The 24,323-nt window shown below is 39.6% G+C and overlaps 2 protein-coding genes and 1 long non-coding RNA gene across 11 annotated transcripts in view; 2 read left to right on the plus strand and 1 right to left on the minus strand.

Annotated features, from left to right (window-relative positions):
• LOC129785618 (uncharacterized) overlaps positions 1-24,323 on the minus strand; it is a 786,935-nt gene that overhangs the window by 620,115 nt on the left and 142,497 nt on the right. The window lies entirely within an intron of this gene.
• Positions 1-24,323, plus strand: part of LPCAT2 (lysophosphatidylcholine acyltransferase 2) — a 32,749-nt gene that overhangs the window by 6,566 nt on the left and 1,860 nt on the right. For all 3 annotated transcript variants that reach the window (XM_055818444.1, XM_055818445.1, XM_055818446.1), the window contains 11 exons: positions 854-1,071; positions 2,343-2,455; positions 5,363-5,423; positions 6,423-6,481; positions 7,766-7,800; positions 10,075-10,129; positions 13,387-13,469; positions 14,023-14,148; positions 15,251-15,404; positions 22,311-22,409; positions 24,175-24,316. In XM_055818444.1, the coding sequence (XP_055674419.1) occupies positions 854-1,071; positions 2,343-2,455; positions 5,363-5,423; positions 6,423-6,481; positions 7,766-7,800; positions 10,075-10,129; positions 13,387-13,469; positions 14,023-14,148; positions 15,251-15,404; positions 22,311-22,409; positions 24,175-24,316 (1,145 nt within the window). The remainder of the gene's footprint in view (positions 1-853; positions 1,072-2,342; positions 2,456-5,362; positions 5,424-6,422; positions 6,482-7,765; positions 7,801-10,074; positions 10,130-13,386; positions 13,470-14,022; positions 14,149-15,250; positions 15,405-22,310; positions 22,410-24,174; positions 24,317-24,323) is intronic.
• CAPNS2 (calpain small subunit 2) lies at positions 15,418-22,303 on the plus strand. Its single transcript, XM_013300401.3, has one exon. It carries the CDS (start codon positions 16,955-16,957, stop codon positions 17,705-17,707), a length of 753 nt encoding a protein of 250 aa, XP_013155855.1. The 5' UTR covers positions 15,418-16,954; the 3' UTR covers positions 17,708-22,303.

The raw sequence follows: 24,323 nt of genomic DNA on the forward strand, positions 1-24,323 counted from the left end.
TTCAAGTAAGTATGTTTTCAATTGTGTTGAGGCTAAAACAAATCTGTATTAAAATCTTTACAGACTATTTGTAAGTCAGGAATTACTTCAGTAATAACACTGATAGCGATATTTGAGAAAAGAAACTAATTGAGAAAAGTATTTGGTAATGTTATATAGGCTGAGTTTCTGTGTAGCCTGTCATTCCTGGTATGCTGTAATTCATAACAAAATTAGCTTTGACAGCTCCTCTTTTAGCTATGTTGCCCTTGAAGGAGTACTTTACAGCTGCCTCTGTGGGTTCTGGGTTTCAGTTGCTCAGCTTCTGACCTCAGAGTAATGAAGTTCCCTGCTAGCTGCGATGCACTGCAGCTGCATGTGGGAGGAGGAGACGCGGGAAGTGAGTTCTAACGAGGCTGAGAGATTACGGAGAGTCCCATGAAGGGCACATGTTCCAGTAAGGGAACACTGTCATTTAATCTTGTTTAAAACTGATAGTAAAAGAACAATATCAGTTACGGAAGTTCTTACAAAAAGGACACCGAATCTGCTAATTACTTGCCCTCCCCTTGCAATAGTGTTATGCTGCAATGCTATAAAATACGGCAGGAGAAATGGCATACCTGGGAGGAGAGTTTAGCGAGGTGCTGTACTTTGCCTTATCGCTAAAATTATAATCTGGTTTCAACATGAAAAGGTGGTGTACCCCCCCTTCCCTACTTCTGCTTCTTCCCCTTTAGTGAGTAGTATTGCTACCCTGTGCCTGGCCCCAGCGCTGGTGAGATCTGGGAAATATTTTATGGGCTTTTCTTCTCAAGTACAAAAGAAATACTAACTGTAAAATGGGTGATACTTTTGTGTTTCTGTTTACAAGGGGGATGATCCAGACAGCTCTCTCATGCCTGACTCGTACCTTGTTCTTCGTAATGGGTTTCCAAGTTAAAGTAAAAGGGAAAGTAGCAAATCTGCTGGAAGCCCCAATCTTTGTTGCAGCTCCTCATTCAAGCTTTTTTGATGCCATTATTACTGCGCTAACTGGAATGCCATCGGTAGTGTCTAGAGCAGAGAACCTGTCAACTCCAGTATTTGGCAGTAAGTATTTATGAAAAAATAAAATATTAGAAGCCAGCAATTTGACATGAGAACAAAAACCTTATCTCTGAAAGTGATGTGGGGGCAGACTTTTTTAAATCCTTAGGTTCCAAAGATATTGACAGATCGTTTCCAGTGAAATCCCTGTAACAAGTTATCTTTCTGAACTGGTCAAAATGTCTAAAAGTATGCTATTTCTTTTCAGATATGAAATATAATATCACTTTAAATTTACTTTATACTGAAAGCATGTTTTGTAACTGCTCAGGCTAGAAGCTTTCTTGTAAAATTCTCCCAGTAGGTAGCTTGATAAATCTGTTCAACTGCTGTCTTCCAGCAGTGTGGACCACAAATGTAGAACACAGGTTAGTGAAGGTTATTTCAGAACATACCCAAACTACAGTAGTCTGGAAAAAAACATATTTATAAGCTTAAACTTGCAGGCACTCTTATGGATTATTTTTTTTTAATGGGAGTCAAACCAGGAAAGAATGAAAGAGAAGTTACTCAAAAAGGAAATGCAGAAAATGGAAAAGATCAGATGACTCATGCATTTATTTTCTTCTCCTTTTGGCACAAAAAGAATCTCCATTTGCATTATTGCTAGAATCAGCTGTAGGCTTTCTGCTGTCTGTACAATAACCCCAAACTAAACTCAGTAGGCAACATAGAAAAATGTCTTTGTAGGAAATAAACTGATAATATATTGATCTTCTCTTAAAAGCACCAAAAATAATTCTTCCACAGGTTTCTCATTACATCTTAATAGGTCCACACATTCCGATGTAGACTTCTGATTAAATGAGGTGGGGAGGTTTCTGTAATTTCCACAGAAGCTGTGCATGCTTTGTAACTGGAAAGGGACATTTTAATTCTTAGCCTAGGCTCAGACTACTTGTTGGTTGCAGTCTGCTTGAGTTAGGTCAGAGCGTGACCCATGAGCAGAGTCCCAGTCAGGTCTTTTCCTTAGAATTATGTGCAAATGCTCCGTGAAAAGCAACAGCAATATTAGTAGAATGTGTTTGGGTGAATTTGGCATGTTTATATCTACTGTAAAGCTCCTCAGCTGCCAGTGTATGTACATCTTCTGTGTCTTACTTCCCATTTTGCAAAGTGAGAACAGTAACAACACTACTGTTATCTATGTAGTCTAAAAGCTGTGCAGTCTGTCTCCTAGTGTAATAACAAGGTTTTGCTACAAGAGAGCCTTGAACCCTTGTGTTTTCTAAGCACTAGTATAAGACAAATAAAAATTTTTATCTCTTCCACAGCAATTTTAAGTTCCCTTCAGCCTGTAGCAGTTTCTCGTCAAGACCCTGATTCACGGAAGAATACAGTCACTGAGATAACTAAGCGGGCATTATCAAGAGGCCAGTGGCCACAGGTAATAAATACATTACTACTCTTCTGTCACGTATTCATATCCCATATTCACTGTGCATCACAATGCCACGAGTGCCCAGCTGAACAGGGTTCTGTTGATGTACGGAGAAGAAGTTAGCTCTCAGGTATATGACAGGGTTAGGAAAGGAAGACAAGAGGCTGGTGCCCAGAAAGAGTTTTGTCGTGACAAATGTGTCAGTTAAAATCCAGCCAGTACAAACTGCTGTTCCAAATGCAGATGCTCTTGACTTTCTTATTTCCCTATTCAGTCTTAGCACGGTGTTTTCAGTGTAGTAGATGACTTGCATTGGTATTACGTGAGTCAGTATTCTTATGTGTGAGAAGCCATGTTGCACATTTAGATCGGTCTGCCTAGTGGAAAGATTTTAATGTGGAAGAAATAGTTATTGGTTCTGCACAGTGTTTTCCATGGGCATACCTCAGCAAGAAGCTGCTGCTGCATTTCTAGGCCTTGGCTGGCTTTCCATCCTGACAAGCTAATGGGGCGGGTCTTGCTTAGGATGGACAAGAGCATTGAGGCAGCAACTCTGCTGCTTTTACGACAGCTGGAATGGAAATCTGCATCCTTTGCAAGAAGAAAGACCTGGAGCAGCTGTGAACCTACTGACACCTCATTTGGCAGTGTGTCTGTGCTTTCTTCTGTTGCATTGACTCTGGTCTCACGTTGCCTTCAGATACTATGAATACAGTGTCATTGCCATGCTGCTGGACAAATACAGGCGGCAATACAAGACCTTTCTCCAAAGATACCCTGTGCAGGTTTCTGTATAAACTCATGCTTTGTGTTTTGAATTAGTTCTTGACTTGTTTTCTTAGGGGTTAATTTACTTAAAGAAGCGACTGGTTCAGTAGCTAAAGTCACCAGATCTCTTTAGTCATACCTCCTAAATGGCTGAGAACAGTTAACTTTGCCTTCACTTTTGTTCCAGTGAATGGCTCTTGAGGAAAATTAAAGAGGCAAGTGAAAATACAGACTTCAGTAGCAGGTATCACTATGACTGCTAGACTGAATGCACTGCTCTACATTCTGAATAGTCTCTAGAAACAGAGAATATTCAAGTAGGGAAGACTTATACTTGCCTCTTTTTTTGAAATGGCATTATTTAGACATTTCATGCATCATTTTTAGTTAGCAAGTACCTTACATAAAGCTTTTTAGTTAGTGTTTAGACTACCTTAATTTGAATCACAAATGCATTTTTCTAAACTGCCATAAATATTTTTAGAGCCTTCGTTATTTTTTCAATTTGACAGTTACATGGAGGATTTAAAATGTGCACATGTCAAAGCCAGGAAGGCCTTTTTTTTGTAATACTGTGCTTACAAACTACACTGATGCTTATGATTTGTTAAACTGTTCTGGATTAAGTGATACCAGCAAAGCCCTGGTAGACCTAATCTCTGCTGAAATCAGCATGGGGAGGAAAGGGGAATTGGCTCTACACCAATACTGCACTTGGGATAACAACTAGGTATGTATTATGGCATAAATAGTCTATTAAGAGTCAAGTAATCTGGGAATCTCCAAGACTTAGTCAGCAGTACAACTGGGGGTGTCACTAGGTAATTCCAAGCCCTGTACCCGGACCACACCTTCCTCCTACTGTTTTTTTTTCTTTCTTTCTTTCTTTCTTTCTTTTTTGTGAAACCTGACCACAAAGTGATGTCTGTCATATCCTCTTCAGAGTGCCTGGGCTGCATTCTCTTAGCACAATAGAAAAGGAGGAGTAGCTGGATTCCCTGTTTCCTCCTCCTAAAACCAAAACACAACAGGCTGGGCAGCACTTGTGCTTATTAATAGCGTGAGGTTCTGATTAGTGCTTCTCCCAACCTTGTACCAAAACAAAGGGGAAGGAGGGAATGTTTACTTACTCTTTGGTCAGTTACTAATAGGTTTTCTGGGGCTTATGACATAGGCTAAGCAGAAACATACCCATTTTTGTGTCCATAGCACCAGCAAACAATTCCTGATGACAGAATGCATAGTTGAGGACTAACTGTAGATAGGTATGTGCAGCTGTCATACCTTAGAACAGCCTGTGTGTCTTGGGTGTGACTAATGATGCCATCTTTCATCTAGTCTTGACCTGTTTGTTTGGAGTGAAGTGAGAGCACTCCTTGAGCACTCTTTTGCTCCAGACCAGTTCTTGTGCTGAGGTTTTGGAATGCTGCTTATGATCCTGTAGTGATCTGAGAAACACAAAGCTTCCTTGTATATTCCTTAGGGGGCTGGATTCAGTGTGTTACATTGCAGCTCACTGTGCATCTAATCTAGTATCTTTCAGACACTAATTTAGAAACCTTCTGGGTATTTGGTGGTTCTGAGTCATTCAGGTTCCGAGGCTACACCGTGGTGCGTAATGCCTTCAGAGCTCTGCATCACATGCACATGCTCTCTCTGCCTTTTGCTGCTACCCCTCAAGCTGTGATCTTCTCATCACAGCTGGGAGCTCACTCATGTTGATGGCATCTGTGCCTGTAAACGCTCAAGTACCTTATGGACTTCATGTCAGCCCAGACTCTTGATGTTTATACACCCAGCAGTTCAATAAGGAGCTGCCGGCAGAGGAACAATTCTCATATCATTACCAACACTAAACATTCCAAGTGAAACACTTGAAGTGTTTTGTACCATATTTCTGAACTGACAAAGGCCTTTCCCCAGAACTCCTCTCTTGCAAAGCATCTGTTTCCAAATCAGGATGGATCAGATTAATATTACTATAAGCATCCTTTACTTATTTGTTCATTTCCTTTTGAAACAGTGATGATATTCTTGTGATGCAGTGTAACATGTCACAGGGCCTGCATAAAAAGTCAGCCCGTATGTAACTGATGCTGAAGTAAATGTGTGTGTATATGTATTTCTCTCTCTTTAAATCCCAAGATACTGATTTTCCCAGAAGGCACCTGCACAAACCGATCTTGCCTGATCACATTTAAACAAGGTGAGAGATTTTCTTGCATGGTTGTTGGAAAATAATGCATGGAGTATTAATTTGGTAGTTCTAGTAAGGCCTGTACTTCTGCAGGTACATCCTCCGCAACAGCACTTTAGTTATGTCCTACATTACTGAAGTTTCAGTGGCACTAAGGCCACTATTTTATACTAGGCAGTTTACTTTTCTGATTTTTGCTATTTTGTAGGATGCAAAATACCCGTGATGTATACAGTTAGTTGTTTGGGTTTTATCTGGGTACAGTTTTCATGGAATTTATTTACCCAGAAACTTGACTGTGATTATTATGAGATGAACTACCAAAATATATACTACTTAAGATGTTCTTTTAGATGAACTTACAGTCATGCCCTTCCTGTGCATTTTCCCATGCAGGACTTGGCAACCAAGTTATGAAATCTCTTTGCATAGTGCTTAGCAAGGCAGGCCCATAGATTATTTTTAACACAGATACTTGATAGCATCACTGATCATTAGATTGTTGTGCTGCGCTTCAGTTAAAGCCATGGTGTTCTCCTTTCTTACTGCTGAACAGTGTCTCGGTAGCGAAGTTACAAAACCATTATGACATGCTCAGATCTATATCACTTAGGAAGATAATCAGAACAGAGAAGGGTTCAGGAAATGCTCAACAGCCTCGTGAGCATCTAATCCTTTGAAATGAATGCCAGTCAATGGGGAGATAATACACAGAAAACGAGTTTGACAGTGCAGGAATCTCAGATCTCAGACAGCTTTCTCCTTGAAGTGGAGACTAACCCTTTTCTGTTCTGATAACTTGCTAGTTGTTCTGCTGATGTACAAAAACAAAAGAAACTAAAAAGGAAAAGAAAAAAAAAGAGCTATGCAAACAAAACAAGAACACTTTGCATTCTTCTTGCCTTTTTAAAAATTTCTTCTTCCAGATACAATGTCTTGAATCACTTAAAACTCCCAACTGCTGTATTAAGCTTGGTCTTAACAATCAATTCTAATTTCGGGTTGCAGGTGCCTTTGTTCCACAAGTCCCTGTACAACCTGTGTTGCTCCGATACCCCAACAAGCTGGTGAGAACTTTCTTCTATCACTAACTAGTAGTATGGAAGTCAAAATCCTGACTTAAACGCTACCTACAGTAAATATTTTGCATTGTCACTGGAGAATCTATTGTCCTGGGCTTTAGCATTGGAAAGCTCCTGGAAGCAGCAAGGCTTCCCAAGTGTCATTATGGTGTAGTTGCTATTCTGATTGTGAAAAACTTACTGTTGGACTTCTTAGCTATAGTTCAAGTAAGAGGGAGCATGGGAAAGTATTGCAGCGGAAGTTAGAAACTTCCTGCAAAGCCGCAGAGCCTGTACTTTGAAGTCTAAAATGCACGCAACTTCCCTACTAGTTATAATTTTTTGTTTAAGCTCAAAATGCTCTTACTGCAAAGGGTTTTGCAAAGTTTCTGAGCAAAAGCAAAGCTGAGTCACGCAGTACCTCCAGCACCCGCTCCTTCAGGCACCTCAGGAGGGCAGCTTTGCAGGTGGTTTTTTTTCATGCAACTTTCCCTTGTTTTGCCAAGTAAATGTTTACATTTTCTGCCAGGTGTAGGGGTACAGCCCTATTGGTCTGCTTCACTGGCAAGTGTAAGGCTGGGACATGGGTCTAGCAACTTGTTAACTTTTTATTTGATTATCTGGTCATCCAACAAGTCCAGAAAAGACTGAACTTTTATCCCTTATGGCTTTTAAGATGAAAAACAAGTGATTGTTATCATTGTTGTTATTTACAAAGATTCCTTGGTGAAATTCTTTTACAGGTCAATTTCAAAACTGAAGTGAACCACTAAAGGGGACTGGTATCTCATTTCACTGATAGGATTTCAGGATCTGCAGTATACATTGTAAAAAAATTACTTATAAGAAGTAATAAACATAGAATAAGGGAAAAAAAGCAACGCAAAAAAAGCATGATAGATTACCTATGCAGAAATGTCCTTAAAAAAATAATCTAATATATTTATGAGGGTGCCTTTCTAAAGGGACTGGTGAAGTCCTCTGAAAAAGTCTTACTAGATTATTTTTTTCCTACTTTGGTTGTTTGAATCAGAATGAATGATTTAAAATACTTAAGTAACTATAAATTTTATTCCTAATTGATATTATCAGAAGTCTGCCATGCTTATTTCCAGATTTCTAAGGCAAGGAATACTAGTCACCTTGACACCTTTATTTTCACTACAGGACTATAAAATCATCAATCACCTGCTTTGACTAAACTTGTGCCTGTTTTATATTGTAACTTACCTGCTCTCTAACTTTAATCTGGTTTTGTCATACATTTCTGTGCTTTATTTTTTCCCTTAGGATACTGTGACCTGGACATGGCAGGGCTATTCATTGTAAGTTTCTTCATCCTACCGAAAATTACATACAGAATTCTTTTCCCCCATTGCTAAACAGTCTGCCAGACAGATTCAGCTAAGCCAAGACACATGTTCTTCTCAATCTGTTTTTATGAGGGGGAAATACTTGGGGATAATGCTGTCATGCAGTGGATTTCATATCTGAATGGCTAGAGAAAGGGTTTGCAAGTGGGGAAGCATTTTGTTGCACATTACAGAAAAAGTAAGATGTGAAATTCTTTGTCTTTGGGAAACAATCATAGTCATCAAAATCCATACATGTTTACAGTTTCCTACATGGGATACAAATAAGAATAAATAAATGTTATTTTATCCCCTCTGTTTATTCATTCCTCCATCTCATTTTAAGTCATATGAGAGTAAATGAAGAAGATGGGCCAAAAAAGTATTAATTTTCCTCATCTTTCCCTATTCAGACATCTAGGGTTCTTCAGATTATTTTTGCTTGACTCAGCAAAAGCAACTGTTTGAGATCCCAGTGAAGAGGCTACGGTATCTGACATTGGAATAATGAAAAAGGTTTCAATAAACCAGTTAGGCCATGGATCTGTGTTTACTCAACACAGGTGGCCTTCTGATAGGCTAAAATATTTTATTAAAGGATTAAAAAACATCTATGGCTGCACTGAAAATATGTCTGGAAAATACTTTTCACCTTATAACCATTCGTTAAAATGTGGATTTGCAGAATGCATATACCGCATTTTCATCTGGAGTATGTAGTGTATTTAAGTACGGTAGTACTGATTCACTAAGTGACTAAGATTTTTAAGGCCCCTGATTTTGAAACACATCTGAACTAATGGAGCAGATCATAAGCGCCTTTTAAGGTATCATTAATTAATCCTAGCATCTGCACAGGTAGAATTGATGACCTAGATGAAAATGTCCATCTCAGCTTCCCAAGAATTTCTTGCTGTTATTACTGCTGTTACAGTTATCAGCATACTGAGAGTAGTGAATGTTGCAAATTCAGTAGCATGCTACAGTTTTCCCCTATGGAGGATTTATTCCAGAAGATTGAAAAGGAGCTATGTCTTCAGTTATGAGAGATGGTGTAGGAATAGGTGAAGAAAAATTAAATTAGAGGTATTCCTTGGAAAGGAGGAGGCTGCCCATTCACTAAAAATTGAGAAATGCTCTAAGCTTGGTGGCTGGATGATAAAGGCTCAAATCAGAATCTGTGAGAAGATGAAAGGAACAGCTTAGGAAAATCATGGGAAGAGAAAGGATGGATGAGGTAGAATCTAGAGATTCTTAACAAAAATAACTGGAGCCAGGAAAGGATGGTCCCCCACCAGATCACTGTCACACTGTCTGTAAAACTTCCTGGATATTGTGGCCAGGATGGGACAGTACCAACCTCCCTCAGAAACCTCCTGACCCAGTTTCTGCTTTCACTTACTGTTTCTTTCTTACTTTTGTGCCTTACTGGGAGGAAGACCTAATGTTATGTGTTAGAAAATCAAGCATTAAGAGTGGATTCCTGCCGGAAGTGGGAAGGATCCCATAGTTGTTCTCCTGCCTTTTCCTTTTCTCCTTTTTATTTTGTCCAAAACAAGAACAGAACAAAGGCGGCTTGAGGATTCTCTATTGTAGTTTCCCTGATTTAAAGAGAAAATAATGCATTTCTGCTTAACAGTCAAAGTGAAAATAACAGGCCAGAAGTGGAAGTGATTACGCTTATCCTCTCTCAGTTTCTTCCTCCCCCACCATCACTAAAATATGTGACTTTTTTCTAAAAGCACTGAAGGTCCAGAACATAGTGGCAATTCATTAACACATTTGTGTAAACACTACTATAATTTGCAAAATGGCTAGCAAATAATAAAAAAACTTTGCTTCAGTTCTGCAGAAGGAAGTTACTAGTCCCATTTTGCAGATGAGAGAATAAAAGATAAAGTAAAGCTACTTCTCAGCATCAAAGCTCTTAAGGCTTTAAAATCCAATATGTATTCACCTCTTTAAAGATAAAGTTTGGCCAACTTTGCTGGCCAAAGAACTGTGTAGTATTGTTAATACACATGACAACAGACAAGTTGCCTGCCCAGCGAGCAAGCAGCAGGTACCTCAGAAGCCCTGCAGAAATGTCAAAAGCAGCATTTCAGGGAACTTCACTGCAAAGTACTTCAAAACCTTGCCCAATATTGGTTGTGGTTTTGTCTATGCTTTAAAATGTTTCACCTACAGACATGCAAATACTTTGTTTTTAAATAAGTAAAACGTATTTTTCTTCCTTTTTGCCTGCAGAAAAGAGCTGTGCGCAATGACGTTGTGTCAGCTCTTCACAAGAGTAGAAGTTGAGGTAAGAATCCGAAATATTTTTGTACTAACGTTCAGCAACCAGGGAATTGATACCTTAATATAAATGCATTATTCACGTTGTTAGTCACTGTTAATGAATAATAAACAAATGTCTCAGAAACAACAAGAGAATCACAGTGAGTAATAGCTAGAGATTTGTTGTCCGTATCGGGGTATCACTTAATCTGAGTTCCCAAAAGGAAGCTGTCAGAAATGCCTTTATTTTTAAAGCGTTGTAAAATAATTTTTAATTATCGCAACATACATTTTACATGTTAAAACTAAGAATATGTTCTGTTAAAGGTAACAACTTCTTTTTCCCACCTTCTCATTTCCCTGCTCCCTTCAAAGTATCCTTGTCTTCCTCACCATCTTCCCAGACTGAACTCTAAAAGGTTTCTGCAACTAACAGCTTACTGAAGGCTGGGACTTGTACTGAGCCTTGTATAACAAACAGGTTCCCTTGATCATTAAAATTGGCTGCACAGCAGAAAGACAGACCAATGACAATGGAAACAACATACAGGCTTCTTAGTATCAGAACATATACTCTTTAAGTGCTCCCTATCAAAGAGTCAACATTCAAAACACAGTAGTTAGGAGCCAGATAACTGAGGTGTGATCAGTTTAAGTGTTGTACTTCACATTCCTTACCAGACCACAAAGGATTGTCAGGGTGGACTAAGTTGGTTTAGGGACCAAAGGAACAGGAGAGATTCAGACAGGTTTTGCTGTTTATTTGCAAAACACAGAACTTGGCAAAGTTGTGCAAAGCTCTGTGAATACAAGCAGTGTTGCTACTACTAACAATTAGCAATATAGTCTTTGTGAAATAATGAAATTCACTTTAAGGGAGCACCTTGTTATTGTATAGTACATGCAGTAGATGTGTACTTATAGAAGGTATACTAAAGAGCTAATTCTCCTAATTATTTTTGTACAGAAGGATATACCTATGTAAATTATATATGTGGGAGCAAGGAAAAGTTAATGTAGCCCGTCCACTAGAAGGTTTATTTTCCTCAACTTCAGAACAGAACTCAAACTTGCCAGTTAGGGGAAATAACTTTAATGTTCCAAAAGATGAAACTGAAACATGAAAAAATAATGCAGCTTTCACAGCAGTATGTGTCCCCAAACTGGAACTATTTCTTAGCATCAATGCAAAACTCCTCCCATTTCAAAATCCTTCCCATTCTAACAAGAGAAGGGGCAGATTTGCCTGAGGAATGAGAGAATCCAACTGCTCCATTTAGGAGTGGACATTTCTATTGATGTCCCATGCTGTGAGCAAGTAGCCTCTCCACTCCCTCTTGTGCTGCCTCTACCTACTGTGCAGGAACAGTGATGTACTCCTGTAGTCCAAGGGAGCATGTGCGCCTGTCTAGTCACGTTCTAACGAACTAGATACTGGAGATTAAACAGTGAACCTGGCACTGAGTTTTACAGCTGCAAAAGATACAGCATTTGGCAAATTCTGTAAGAAGAGAGACTGGGTCAAAAGCAGATCAGACAGGTATTTTTGCTACTGAAAGAGCAGTGAAGAATTTTTCTTACATGACTGCAATTTGACAGGGAAGGTATACTTACTAGTCTATACCAGATAAGCAGCTGGGGGTGTGTGAGATCACGCATGCCACCTCAGGAGGCCAAGAAATCAAATTCTTTATCCCCCAGCTGTGGTTTCTGGCAAACTGGTTTTATGAATAATTGTAGGTGGGTTTTTTGAAGGCGACAGAGGTGGTGTTTAACCTACCAGAAATTTAGGTTGCTCTCTGAGCAAGACCTCAGCCTCAAATGATGTAATGACCGCTTTCAAGACCATGACCTATGTTTGCATAGATAAACTTCTCAGATTTACGACTTCATCTCACCCAGTGATGACACAGTTTTCTGTATCTGTACAGTGTACCTGTGCTTCCTTAATTTAAAAGATATGTGACTTCTGAAGGGGAGTTGTAATAAGCAGGGACATATGTCAGACCTTGAACAGAGCTGGCAGCTGCTTCCAGAAGGAATGAAAACTCAAACCTTAATGTGAACAGCTGGACCCCTGCTGTCCTTAAAGGGGAGAAAACTTCTAACTATAAACAGAAAATTGTTATGGCTATTTGACAGATAACCATTTCCATAAACTTACAGTTTCTGATTATAAAGAGGCAGCATTCCTTAAAAACAAATACTAAAAGGCTGTTCAGGAGGACTGCATTTATATGGGACATTTACTACTGTATCAGTGCATGACCAGCAGCTGCAATATAACTGAAGACACATTGACACATAATTAGCAATTGTATCTTCCAATGAACCATGGCCAAGACCTTATACTTATTCTAGAATTGCTGTATTCTAAGATTTAAGGGCAAGGAAGTAGCAAACTCAGATAAATGATAACCGTAACTGAGAAAAGGCATGGTAAACAGAGCTGCAAGCGAACGCTGTAGACTGAAGTAGGAAGAACAAAATACTCCCACATATGCACTGCTTTGCAAACAAACAGATGCTAATTCACACTGTGTTAGATAATAGTTAATCTATAGTACATTTTTAGTGTAATGTTACTTCAAGTTCTTACATACAAACATTGAATAAATCCTCAGCAGTAAATATGTTGCCATCTGGGGTGTTTTCTAGGTTTGGAAGGAGGAGGATATTTTGCTGGGGCTTTTTACTCTCTGCTTGGAGCTCCAAAATCAAAGTATAGTATCCGGTTAGTGTTCTACTTACAATTCAGAACTAAGATTCCTTAACATTTTCATAGTGGAGCAAAAACTTACAGGAAACTTAACAGTCACATGCTGACAGATACAATCACCAGGTACGAGGTGGGACTATAGTGTGTACTTAAAAACATTAAAAATCTTACATCAACTATCCCAGTATGTAACATCACTTATAAAGTGATCTTTGAAAAGGTGCGTACAGTATTTCAGACTCACATTCTTACCAATGTAGCATTTAATTTTCTAATTAAATATACATTTAGTATACCGTACTTCTTTGGGGGGTTGATTTTTCATATTAAAGCAGCTTCTGCCAGCCTAAGAGGTGGTTCTGGACCGAGTCTCGGTGGTGTGGCTGGGGTGGAGGAGCCAGAGGGGTTTCTAAGGCGGCTGAGACCTCTAGTGTCCAGCTCCGTCACTTCACTGCACGGCTCTGGTTTTCTGCTCTTCCCCATTCCAAACAATGGCAAGAAGCTGTTCATGTTGCTAATAAAGTGGTGGCTGTTGAATTGATCGGATAACTCCTCCCTTTCAGTTTCTGCCTGTTCATGTTCCTACCGACGAAGAAAAGAACGATCCCATTCTTTTTGCCAACAGAGTCCGACAAACCATGGCAACGTATGTCATCAGTCATTAATAAAATCTTTGAGAACTCTTCTTTTATATTCAGCAATTCCATACATATCCTAGCCGTAAAGTTCAATTTAGGCAAGTCCCAGGTACTATATATAGGAATTGCTCTAAATTTTCACTAAGAGGTGTCAAATTCCTATGCTAAACCACCCTGATTGTTCTCACATGAAACTTAAAGAAGGTTGTCTTACCTTGGAGCATAGTATGTTCAGTTCATGGAAAGCTGGAATAAATTGCTTCCTTATTTGCTTGGCAAGAATAAGTGGGTGGTTTGTTCTCCAGGGTTACTGGGCTGCATTTATAAGACTGTAAATCTTAGAATATCATGACACTGCCATAATGTAGTTTCACAGTATGGTCTCAGAGTTCCACAGAATAATATGTAGTGCTTTATCCTATTTGCAGCCATTCAAGATGAACTCTCATTTGGTTTGTATGTTAGCATTAAAGCCAAACTAAGACAGAGGAGGGAAACAGTCAACTGAAAGTAATTTTAATGTAAGGAATTTATTTTTATTTTTCTTTGATTTTGTTTCAGTGCCTTGAATGTGCCAGTCACTGATCACACTTTTGAAGACTGCAGACTGATGATTTCAGCAGGACAGCTGACTTTACCCATGGAAGCTGGGCTGGTGGAGTTCACCAAAATTAGCAAGAAACTCAAGTAAGGGAAGTTTAGCTGCTGGTGGCATAAGTACTGCAGCACTTGACGGCCATCTACAGAAGGATAAATCACCTGACAACTGACTTGGCCATGTGTAATATAGTGTATTTATGCGTACAACCGACATACATAAACTATATGGAAATCAGAGATGAGGAAAACCCCAGTAACAGCTATCCCAAGTCATTTTTGTGGGTAGTGTTACAAGGGGAAAAATGTATTTTTCTAACTTTTTATGGAATCAATCTCACCAAAAGGTGAGGAAGGTAGAGCGGTACCTATTTTAGGCACTTGATGGTAATCTTGGTACCCAATTTAAATTACTTTTGTGGAGATGCACAGGCAGCATGTGGTAGGAAGAGTCTTCTTTCCAGTCTGAGACTCCAGCCAGTGAGTTACTGTTTGTAGCTGTACTGTCCAGCCATGTTTCACTAGCGGTGTCGACTTAGTCTGTCTGCATACAGTAGAATTTGAGTACTGAAACACTTAATTGTAATGCAATTCCATCAAATAACCTGGCATGGCTGTGGTCAAATCTGAAGTTATGTGCTATATATCCATTTATAGAACTTTGTCTGGAACGATCTTCAATAGATACATGGCAATCCTAATTATTTTTACTGAGGTGCATGGTGTATTTCTGCAGAGAGATCAGATACTTCTCAGGCTGCGGTAACGCTAGCGTTTCAGCAGAGAGTTAGCTAATAGAGCTGAGATCTGTTCCCTTCTATTAAGGAAATACTCACCCTAGAGCATGATGCAGCAAAATAACACTGCCCCTGAGTTTCTGGTAATGAAAAGCTCTCTGCTAAACTAGCCTAGTAATTGGACAGATGATTCTAGGGTTGGGAAGTTACTCTAAGGAAGTCTGACATACCCAAGCATAGAACTGCCTGCTTTTAATATTAATAACCAGGGAGAACAGTCTTTAATTGCTGGTTTCATATAAAATATCAGGTTGGAAGTACAGCATTTCTAATGCTGTACACACCTGCTCTCTTTGGCTGTTTTTCACTTTGAACACTGTAGTAACTCTTACTGAAATTCCATCTGTCCAAGATCTGCTGTGTAGAAATCTCTCCTCTCCCTCGTGTTTGCATAGCCTAAAATGGAATCATGTCAGAGAGCAGCTGGATACCTTTGCTGCTATTGCGAGTGCTTCCAAAGGGGGACGAATTGGGATTGAGGAGTTCGCAGAGTACTTGAAGCTGCCTATTTCAGATGTCCTCAGAGAGCTGTTTCTACTCTTTGACAGGGTGAGTAGTTGGTTAACCGACTTGTTGACAATGTTGTGTTAAAAATCACATCCCAAAAGGATATTTAATTCATTATGTCCAGCTTAGTAAAAGCTTCTTGATTAGTAATTCCTGTAGGCTAGACAGGCGACTCTTTAACAGTTTCCTCCTTATGTTTCAATGGGAAAAGGTTGGTCAGTTTGTAGCTTGTGAGACAACAGCCATCCATCAGATCAGGTTTCTGTACCACCATCAGATGATAATCTTCATGCTGGTAAGGGCTGAATATTTCTTTTGCCTACCCCAGATTCTGAGCTTATGTACACTCCGACAGCTTAAATAACTCTTGCAAATAGATAATTTAAGGCAGATTGAAGCTGACTAGAGTGTATGTTCCTGCTGTGTTTGTAAAGGGTGCTATTAGACATTATAAGGACTCCTCTTGCCTATCTCCAGCCATAAAGGAGGCTATGTGTTAATCTGATCATTTAGGCTTTCCCCCATAGTCAGTGGTGATCTCTCCCATTTTCTACTTCTCTCTGAAGATTAAATTGCTCTGGATGTGCCCCTCTGACTGTAACAGAAGCAGCAGTGACTAGAGCATAGCACAGAATTCGTCTTACGTCTAGGCATCCAGCATGTGCTACAGTGCAAGCAGCATGTTGTCCTGCAACCGCTTACAAATTGGAGTTTGTTTCTCATTGTAGGAGCTCTCCCAACTCAGCATCACTCTTCCTGATCAAGTTAGCTTTAGCAGTGCCCTCACTGGTCCTTGGGAGACCACTGTGCCGTATATGCCAATTAAAACTGTTTCAAGATTTTTCCAGATAAAAAGGTTTTACAAGCTCTAAAATAGATGAGAGTCAAATATATTTCCTTAGTTGCTGAATGCATTGAAGCTCTAGCAGGGCTCTAGGGACTCATCCTTTCTTCGTTGTTGCCTCCCCATCTTGAACCATTGGCTCCTACAAACATGTAGTCCGAGTCCTGAAGCACAGTACATGCAATAGAAATACGGTGTGGCCACCACAATAATTAAGAGCAATCAAGACTCCTTTCACTTCCCTATCTGGCGCAGCAGCAGCAGCAGTGACTAGAATTAACAATATAATGCTTAATTCACTAAAAAGTTGAAGGCATAAAAGACTGCAAGAACAGACAAGACTCTAGTAAGCTTCTGCTACATTCATCTTAAAGGAGATCAGCTTCACTGAGGAACAGGTACAGTAATGTGGCAGGGCTCTTTTCAGATTGCTTCAGTGATGAACACAGGTATTTTGAGACTTTTGCTCTGTGGCTTTCAGCCTCATCATTTGTTTTATTTTTCTAAAAAGATTCTTCAAATCACACAAAGCTAACTATGCAGAGAAGAAGAAAAGAAATAGAGGCGTATCAACAATTGACAGAAACTACTGAGATGACTCTGACAGCTGGAGACATGCACAGACACGGGGAAGTCTAAGCACGCAGATAAGCTGTGTTTTGCCTACGCCCAGCTCAGACGCAGCGCAGCTTCCGAGAGTTACAGAAGCACTGGATCTCTGAGTAACTCCCTTCAAAAAATATTCACGATGTTCCTTGCTAAAGCTTTGCTGAGTGGAGGAAGCGGTAGTGGTAGCGGTCGTGGAGGGAGCCTTGCACGTGGCCTTGGAGATCTCCTAACAGGAGGCGGACGTGGAGCCAATATTGGAGGACTCGTTGGAGGTCTTGTCAATCTTATAAGTGAAGCAGCGGCTCAGTATAATCCAGAGCCACCTCCACCTCCTCGCAATCATTTTACAAATGTGGAGGCTTATGAAAGTGAGGAGATCAGACAGTTTCGTCGCCTTTTTGTCCAGCTGGCTGGAGATGATATGGAAGTGTGTGCCACAGAGCTAAGGGACATCCTAAACAAAGTCGTCTCCAGACATCAAGACTTGAAGACAGATGGCTTTAGCTTAGACACATGCCGTAGCATGGTAGCAGTCATGGATAATGATACAAATGGCAAACTGGGCTTTGAAGAGTTTAAGTATCTGTGGAACAACATCAAGAAATGGCAGTGTGTGTACAAGCAGTATGATACTGATCAGTCAGGCACTGTTGGGAGACCTCAGCTGCCAGGCGCCTTGAAGGCTGCAGGGTTCCACCTGAACGAACAGTTCTGCCAGGTAATCGTGCGCAGGTATGCCGACGAGGACGGCAGCATGGATTTCAACAACTTCATTAGCTGCTTGGTACGACTGGACAGCATGTTCCGGGCCTTCAAGTCCCTGGACCGAAATGGAGATGGGCATATCAAAGTGACCATTGAAGACTGGCTGCAGCTGACCATGTATTCGTGAAGGCACAGCAAAGAAGAATAAGCTTTGTCTGGAAGATACACATGGAAGACTACAATCCTGTACAATAGAACTATAGTCTTTTCCTTGGTCTAAGGCAGATATAGCTAGCGGTAGATAGCCCAGCTTAAAAGTGTTGTGATTCCTTCTGTGCATGCATTAGGCTGCTTTTCTGAAGGGTTTGTGTAAGTTGTCAGTTGGACAGCTGCATAAGTCTGTCTCTAGACTCTGAAGAGAGGGAATACATTGGAGGATCAAAGCTTAGTCATTTCCTCACATAGAGTGGTATGCATATGAGTAGAACTATTATATAAAAAGCTCATAAATTTGGCATTGTTGTTACTGTTCTGATTTGTCAGCATTTGCTAAGCTGCAATAAAGCTCTGTTTGCCTGAAGGCAATCGCTAGTGAAGAGAATTGTGCAGTTATTTCTAACAAGGGGGAGAACATGAAAGTTGCAATAACTATGGTGATCAATGAATTTACATAATCATATTTAATTTCCTTCCTAATTCTGTTGTTTCATGCTTGTCTGCTGAAGCAAAACCTGCATATTATTGTCAGTTGTACCTGCTGGCCAGGACAAAATTGAAGAGTTATATAAGGCTACTTTTACAACCTCTTCTCCTTCCTACAGTTCTATGAACTAGTCTTTTCTCTCTTTCCTTCAAGCCTTATTATAGTTATAATGAAAACAGCTTAAAATACTACATGTATATTTAGGGAAGGTTGCTGTAATAACGCAGTCACATAGCAGCCAGCCAGCCAAAATCAACCTCTGACTATCTGAGTTAAATGTTATCAGGGTGCAGCGTCCCACTCAAGCTAGCCACGCAGTTCTGTCTAAGATGTCAGCTTTTGAGTAAAAGAAAAAGGAATAACATGAACTGTAAAAGGTACATTTCTTGGAATTAAGGATCACATAGTTGACGAAAACAGCTCTTGCACTGTAATGTAACATGGCTCTGCTGCTTTAAAAGAAAATTGTCTAGGGTGTATGCTAGCTGACTGGAATGTGAAAGGATGAGTTGAGTAGTTAGTGCGCAGATGTAAGAGTCCACATGCCCCTGCCCCTCCCCAGGGAGACATCAGTGAATAATTGAGAAATACCACACAATATCTGCAGGGCATCTGAATGCTAATGCGGTACTGTGGTTTGGTTTGGTTTCTAAATTTCCATAGCTTTGATTTCTAAATCTTGCAGTTACAATTGGCAAACAGTATTTTCCAAACCGATGAAATCTCCTCCCTGGTGTACTTGCAGAAGCGTTTTACTTGCAGCTTAGGAAAAAGTAACTTACAACTTTTGCCCCAACTTTCTTTCTCTTTTCTCCTGCACTTTGTTTAATACCAAGCTGGGTGACAGAAACAGTAAAAATATTCATAATGTGCAAATTGTGATGAAAGAGCTCAGTTCCTTCCTGATGGCATTCACCACCCTCCCAGTTAGTCAGTGGAAAAGGACACAGTTATCCGCAGTGGCATTTGGGCTCTGAGTGATGGAAGAGCGAGCACAGGGGAATGTGTGATACCTCCAGGTGAGCACCATCCTACCAGGTAATTCCCCTTTCTGACTAGTTAGAACCTGCACATAGCTACAGACAGTGGAAATTACAGAGCTACAGGAATAGCCTCCTACATGATGAGCCTGGACATGAGCACAAGTGGGGCATCTGCAGTTCCTCCCCAAAATGGTCCAGTTGTAGCTTCTCTGTGGTAGCCGTGTAAGCGACTCAGGCTTTACTTAGCTCAACATGAGTGACTAGCACATGCACACATACGCAGTTGATTTTTCCCGTTGCCTGACACAGTGAGAAAAAAGTTGAGGCAGTAGTACTTTAAACTTTATTGACTGCACCTGTCTTGCGGTCCTTGTGCAGCTCTAAATGGAGACTGCTTCTGACAATGCAAATTTTCTTGTTTCCAAAAGCGTAAGATTTACTGCATTATATTAAAAAAAAACCCAACAACAAAACCTTAGTTGCCGTAGCCTGCTATAGTGAAAACAGTAGCAGAAAACTGGTTTCCTTAAAGAAAACAAGGGCTGTTGAGCTTACACTATGTTTTGATTATTTTCTATAACACAAATACAAACATCTAAATATTGATGTTTTACTTTGCTGTTTAGAGAATTGGAGCTCAGCTCACATGTTGCTGCTTTAAAATATTCTGAAGTGCGTAGGCTGCAAACACAGGTAGATATGTGTAGAAAAACTACTGCCAGGGCTTGTTTGCAGTGGTGCTACACGAGCACTGAAGGTTCTCCTGCATTTTCAGCTTAACTCCCATCTCTTTTTTTTCCAGGCAACAACCCTATCATTTTTCCTCAACCAAAAATGCCAGAGCATTTGGAAGTTAGCCAGCGTCCTAGGGTTTAGTAGAGCTAGTCACAACATGATCTTGCAAGTACAGTAACTTTATATCCTACTCAAGTGGCTGGAGTTCTGTCTGTCAGGTTGCACTCAGTTTTGATTACTGGGTTTTAGCACTTAAATGAAAGTAATGTGACCCTTATTAGCTTTTGTCATTTTTCCACGTGCAGACACAGCTGTGTTAACTTGTTGCAGAATTTGTTTAATGAGACTATTTTAGTTAAAGTTTACTTTCCAATTCTTTTCTTGTGATACATATTCTTAACTTTAAAAATAAATTAAAAAAAATATTCTGATCGCATCACACAATTCTTTGCTAAGAATACAGCCTACAAAACTGTCCAAAAATAATATTCCATGGAACTTTGAACAATTATTATCTACACTCTTGCTTCAGTTGTTTTAAGTTTATAATGATATATTTTAAAGTTCAATCTGTTATCTCTGTTATGAGAACTATGACGTGGCCAAAACATTTAAAGTCAAACTGTGCAGTATGGTGAGAGCACAGATTTGTAAATAAAACAGCATTTATGAGAGACCATTGTCCTTTTCTGATGATTAAAAGCTGTAAAAAATTATATCCCTTAGACACACACGAAAGTAACTTAAAGATTATTCATATCTTTCCTAAAAAGTTTCCCTAAAATTCACAGGATTTTAAAGCACAAGATCTTCAAAGTTTGCATGTCTTCAAAAAAGACCGGTTAGACCATCAATATAAAGAAATAACAATTGTATGTGCAAAACAGTCCTGAAGTGGTTTTGAAGGCTAAATAAAGTTGTATCTTAGCAGTTTTTTATCCTGTCAAATACATAGCTTGATAAAGAAAAATTAGTACTGAACACATTATTACACATACTGTGTTAATCAAGAACTATCTTAAACCCTACATTCAATAACAGAAATACCTACTTCATAGAACCCAAGATTTTCAAAGCACTCTACAGAGCAGCCTTAGCGTTTCTCCACTGGCAAGCTCCACATTCTACTATTCAGGACCAGAAAGCCACAAACAGAAAGGTTAAGGTTGGTATGCTCAAGTGGGCATTGGAGTTTGGTAGAAGAGACAGAAATAGAATCTAGATCTGGCTGTTCACCACAGATTTACCCAGGAGACCACCCCTCTCTTGCTTGTCTGAAAAAGTTTTGTGCTATTCTCAGACTTGGGGAGTCAACTTTTTAATTTTTTTTTCTTCTTGGAATGTACAACACATTAACCACAAAGGGAACTCTGCTTTACACTTTTGCTTGCTTTTAATATGTTTTTGATGACTGCCCTTATTGTCGATGTTCCAAACTGTGAGCTAGTAGCCATCTCCACGATGCTTTCATTAACTACCCTGTGTCCGTTGCCTAACTCTCACATACGGCTTTTCTCCAGACAGAATGTTTCCCCAAAACCCCAAGAAATTTTCAGTGTCGTCACAGAAACACTATTGACTTAAGCATGTATTTCAACAGGCATCTCCCATTTTCCCTATCTGCAAATATAATGCAGCTTATGTAGAATTAATCACAAATCCCATCAAAGCAAGCTTCAAATGTTTTGTTGATGCAGCTTTGTAGTTAACGCATGGAAATGTTCCTTCAGATCAAAACTGGAATTATCAGAGAGGCTGTTACAATGAATTCATTGCATTTCTGGCTTAAAAGGTGGGACGGTGTATTGGCTTCAAAATAGTATGTAGGGCAATGCATTTGCTTCAAAGAAAGGCTTAAGATAGACCATGTAGATTTACTGCATCAGGCTGTCCTTTTGCTGGCATATATTTTATTGCTGAAGGTTCTTAGGAAGAATTAACTCAAGGCAACAGCTTCACTGTTGGCCTGTTTATTCTAGGATGTTGCATGGGTCTCTGAACTTCAAGCAAGTGCCGGTGCTACATGAACTGTTACAGTTACCTTAAACACCTCAGTTCTTGTTTGAGACTTCTGGGAGTTCCATATACCTAAGCAAAACTTGTGGGTTGTTTTAAATCTTCTGTTTTGTTTAGCTGTTTATAAGACAGAAATTGATACCCAGTTTTCATCTGTTGAAGATACGTACATTGCTATGTCAGCCCTTGTATTATATATATTTAGCAAGCTGTTAGTATTTTTTCCAGGAAGAATAAATAGCTCTAGTGTTGTAAACTGTCTTAATGCATGTTGTATAGTTGATTTGTACAACAGCTTTTAAAGTGATTTGCAATATCAGCTATAACTACTGCCATGTGTATTTTGGTTACAGAATGGAGATGGCACCATCGACTTCAGAGAATATGTAATTGGTTTGTCTATTCTTTGTAACCCAGCCAACACAGAAGAGACTATTCGGATGGCATTTAAGGTAAGTTCAATTTGGTGTAAATCTGCAAACCTGACAAATCAAGACTGACTGTAAATATGTTAGCTTTCAAGTCATAAGTTTATAGCTTCAATCTGTTATGCAAATGTGAGTAATACTCTTAAACCAATTGACATTTGGAGTGTGAAGGGGAAGGGGAGGATTGCAGGCATCATAGAAGAGGGTTTCAAAAGCCATGTAAAGGCACTAATGAATATGTAACTTGGCAGGCTAACTCCAAAAATGATTCAGCAGCACTTGCAGTTTTTTCGCCTGAGGTTTTTTCTGCTGTGATTCTTCAATGTCACAAGTAGACAATAGATGGAGCAATATCCTTTTGTGGGTCAAGCACTCAGTAGAGTCACAGTTGTTAACAGAGTGGAGGGATTGAGAAGGGCTGCTCAGGACTGGTACATCCGAACTCGGGCTGCATCTAAGATGTATTGGTTTGTACTGTGGCGTCTTGGTAGTACAGACAGTCAAGGAGCAGTAGCTCCTTTCAGATCCCAGGTACAGGCAGGTAATGTGTGACCAGGGATGCCCAGGTTGTCAGTCCCTGAATGGGAAAATGCTTGAGTGACTTCTTTTTTTCCAGTAGATCTTTGACACAGATGCAGTATTTTACCCACTAATCTGTTCTTATGAAACATATTGAACAATGTATTGAGATATGGATCCTGTTCACCTTAAACTGGGTACTTTTTTGTACTGATGAGTACTCTGAAGTACCAGAATTCTTACGACGATCCCTTATATCTACTGGCTGCTTTACAGATAAGCACTACAGCTGTTCAAAGTGATTTGTGCATTTTCAGGGATGAAATAACTACAGATTCCTATGAAGAAGCAAGCCTAGGAGCTATTTTTGCTGTTTCACTGTTTTGTTTTCTAGACTATACTTTTCAGTATCTTAACAGTTGTGCTGATAAAATCAATAATTTGTTTTAATTCCTGATTTCAGCAGGAAGTTACTGGTTCAGCTGGTGAAAGCCTGTTTCAGTCTGAAATGGAACTATGCGTCTCCTTTTGCAACTTGTTTTCTTTACCACTACATGTACTTCCCTTCACAATGGGAACGTTTGCCTGTAGCAAGTACTTAAGAATTACAGCCATCTATCCCTTGTATTTCTCAAGGGGTTGATTCAGAGCTGATGCTTACTGTCACTGCGTTGGGAAGGATGGGATGATCAGTGCACATCTACTGCCTGCATTCCAGTCAGCAAAATTACTTGTTAATTACAATAATTCCTTAGTGGCCAATTGATCACATGTACTAAAATAGGTATTTTATGCCAGAGCATAAACTGTGGCAAGTGTAATATGATGGCGGATGTGCCATAACTTAATGACAGTGAAGACTAAAACCTGAGATGTTCCAGTGTAGAGTGGTTGAATCCAGTAAACCCTTAGCATAGCTTATGGTGACAAAACCCATAAACTTTTGTTTAAGTTTTGTTTTTTTCAGTTTAATATGAGTTTTATTACTGAACTAATGCTGTGAGTTTTCTTTGTTGTTGCAGAATGTTCTAATCCCAACTATAACATGGACGTTGCTCTGCTAAGTGTCTGCTTAGTCTTACTCCAGAGAAAATACATAAAAACTTTTGCAGGAGAAAGTAGCTGAGGTGCAACCAGTCTCTTCAAATCCCAGGCACTGCTGGCAGATTGTGTCTTGAATACTAGAAACCTCATATGGGTAGCTAATGTGTACAGAAGGCTCATAGGCAAACTGACGCTGAAATATTTCTACACGATATGTCTTTTCCAGCTCTTTGACATGGATGAGGATGGCACGATAACAGAAGATGAGTTCGCTTCCATCATTCAGTCAGCTCTGGGGGTGCCTGAGCTTGATGTTTCTATGCTCTTTAAAGAAATAGATGCAGATGATACTGGGAAGCTGTCCTATGGTAAGTT

The sequence above is a fragment of the Falco peregrinus genome, chromosome 14, assembly GCF_023634155.1.
Source record: "Falco peregrinus isolate bFalPer1 chromosome 14, bFalPer1.pri, whole genome shotgun sequence".
Taxonomy (NCBI): domain Eukaryota; kingdom Metazoa; phylum Chordata; class Aves; order Falconiformes; family Falconidae; genus Falco; species Falco peregrinus.

What these genes read in the sequence shown, in the direction of transcription:
- CAPNS2 (XM_013300401.3), top strand. Translation starts at nt 16,955, where the DNA reads ATGTTCCTTGCTAAAGCTTTGCTGAGTGGAGGAAGCGGTAGTGGTAGC.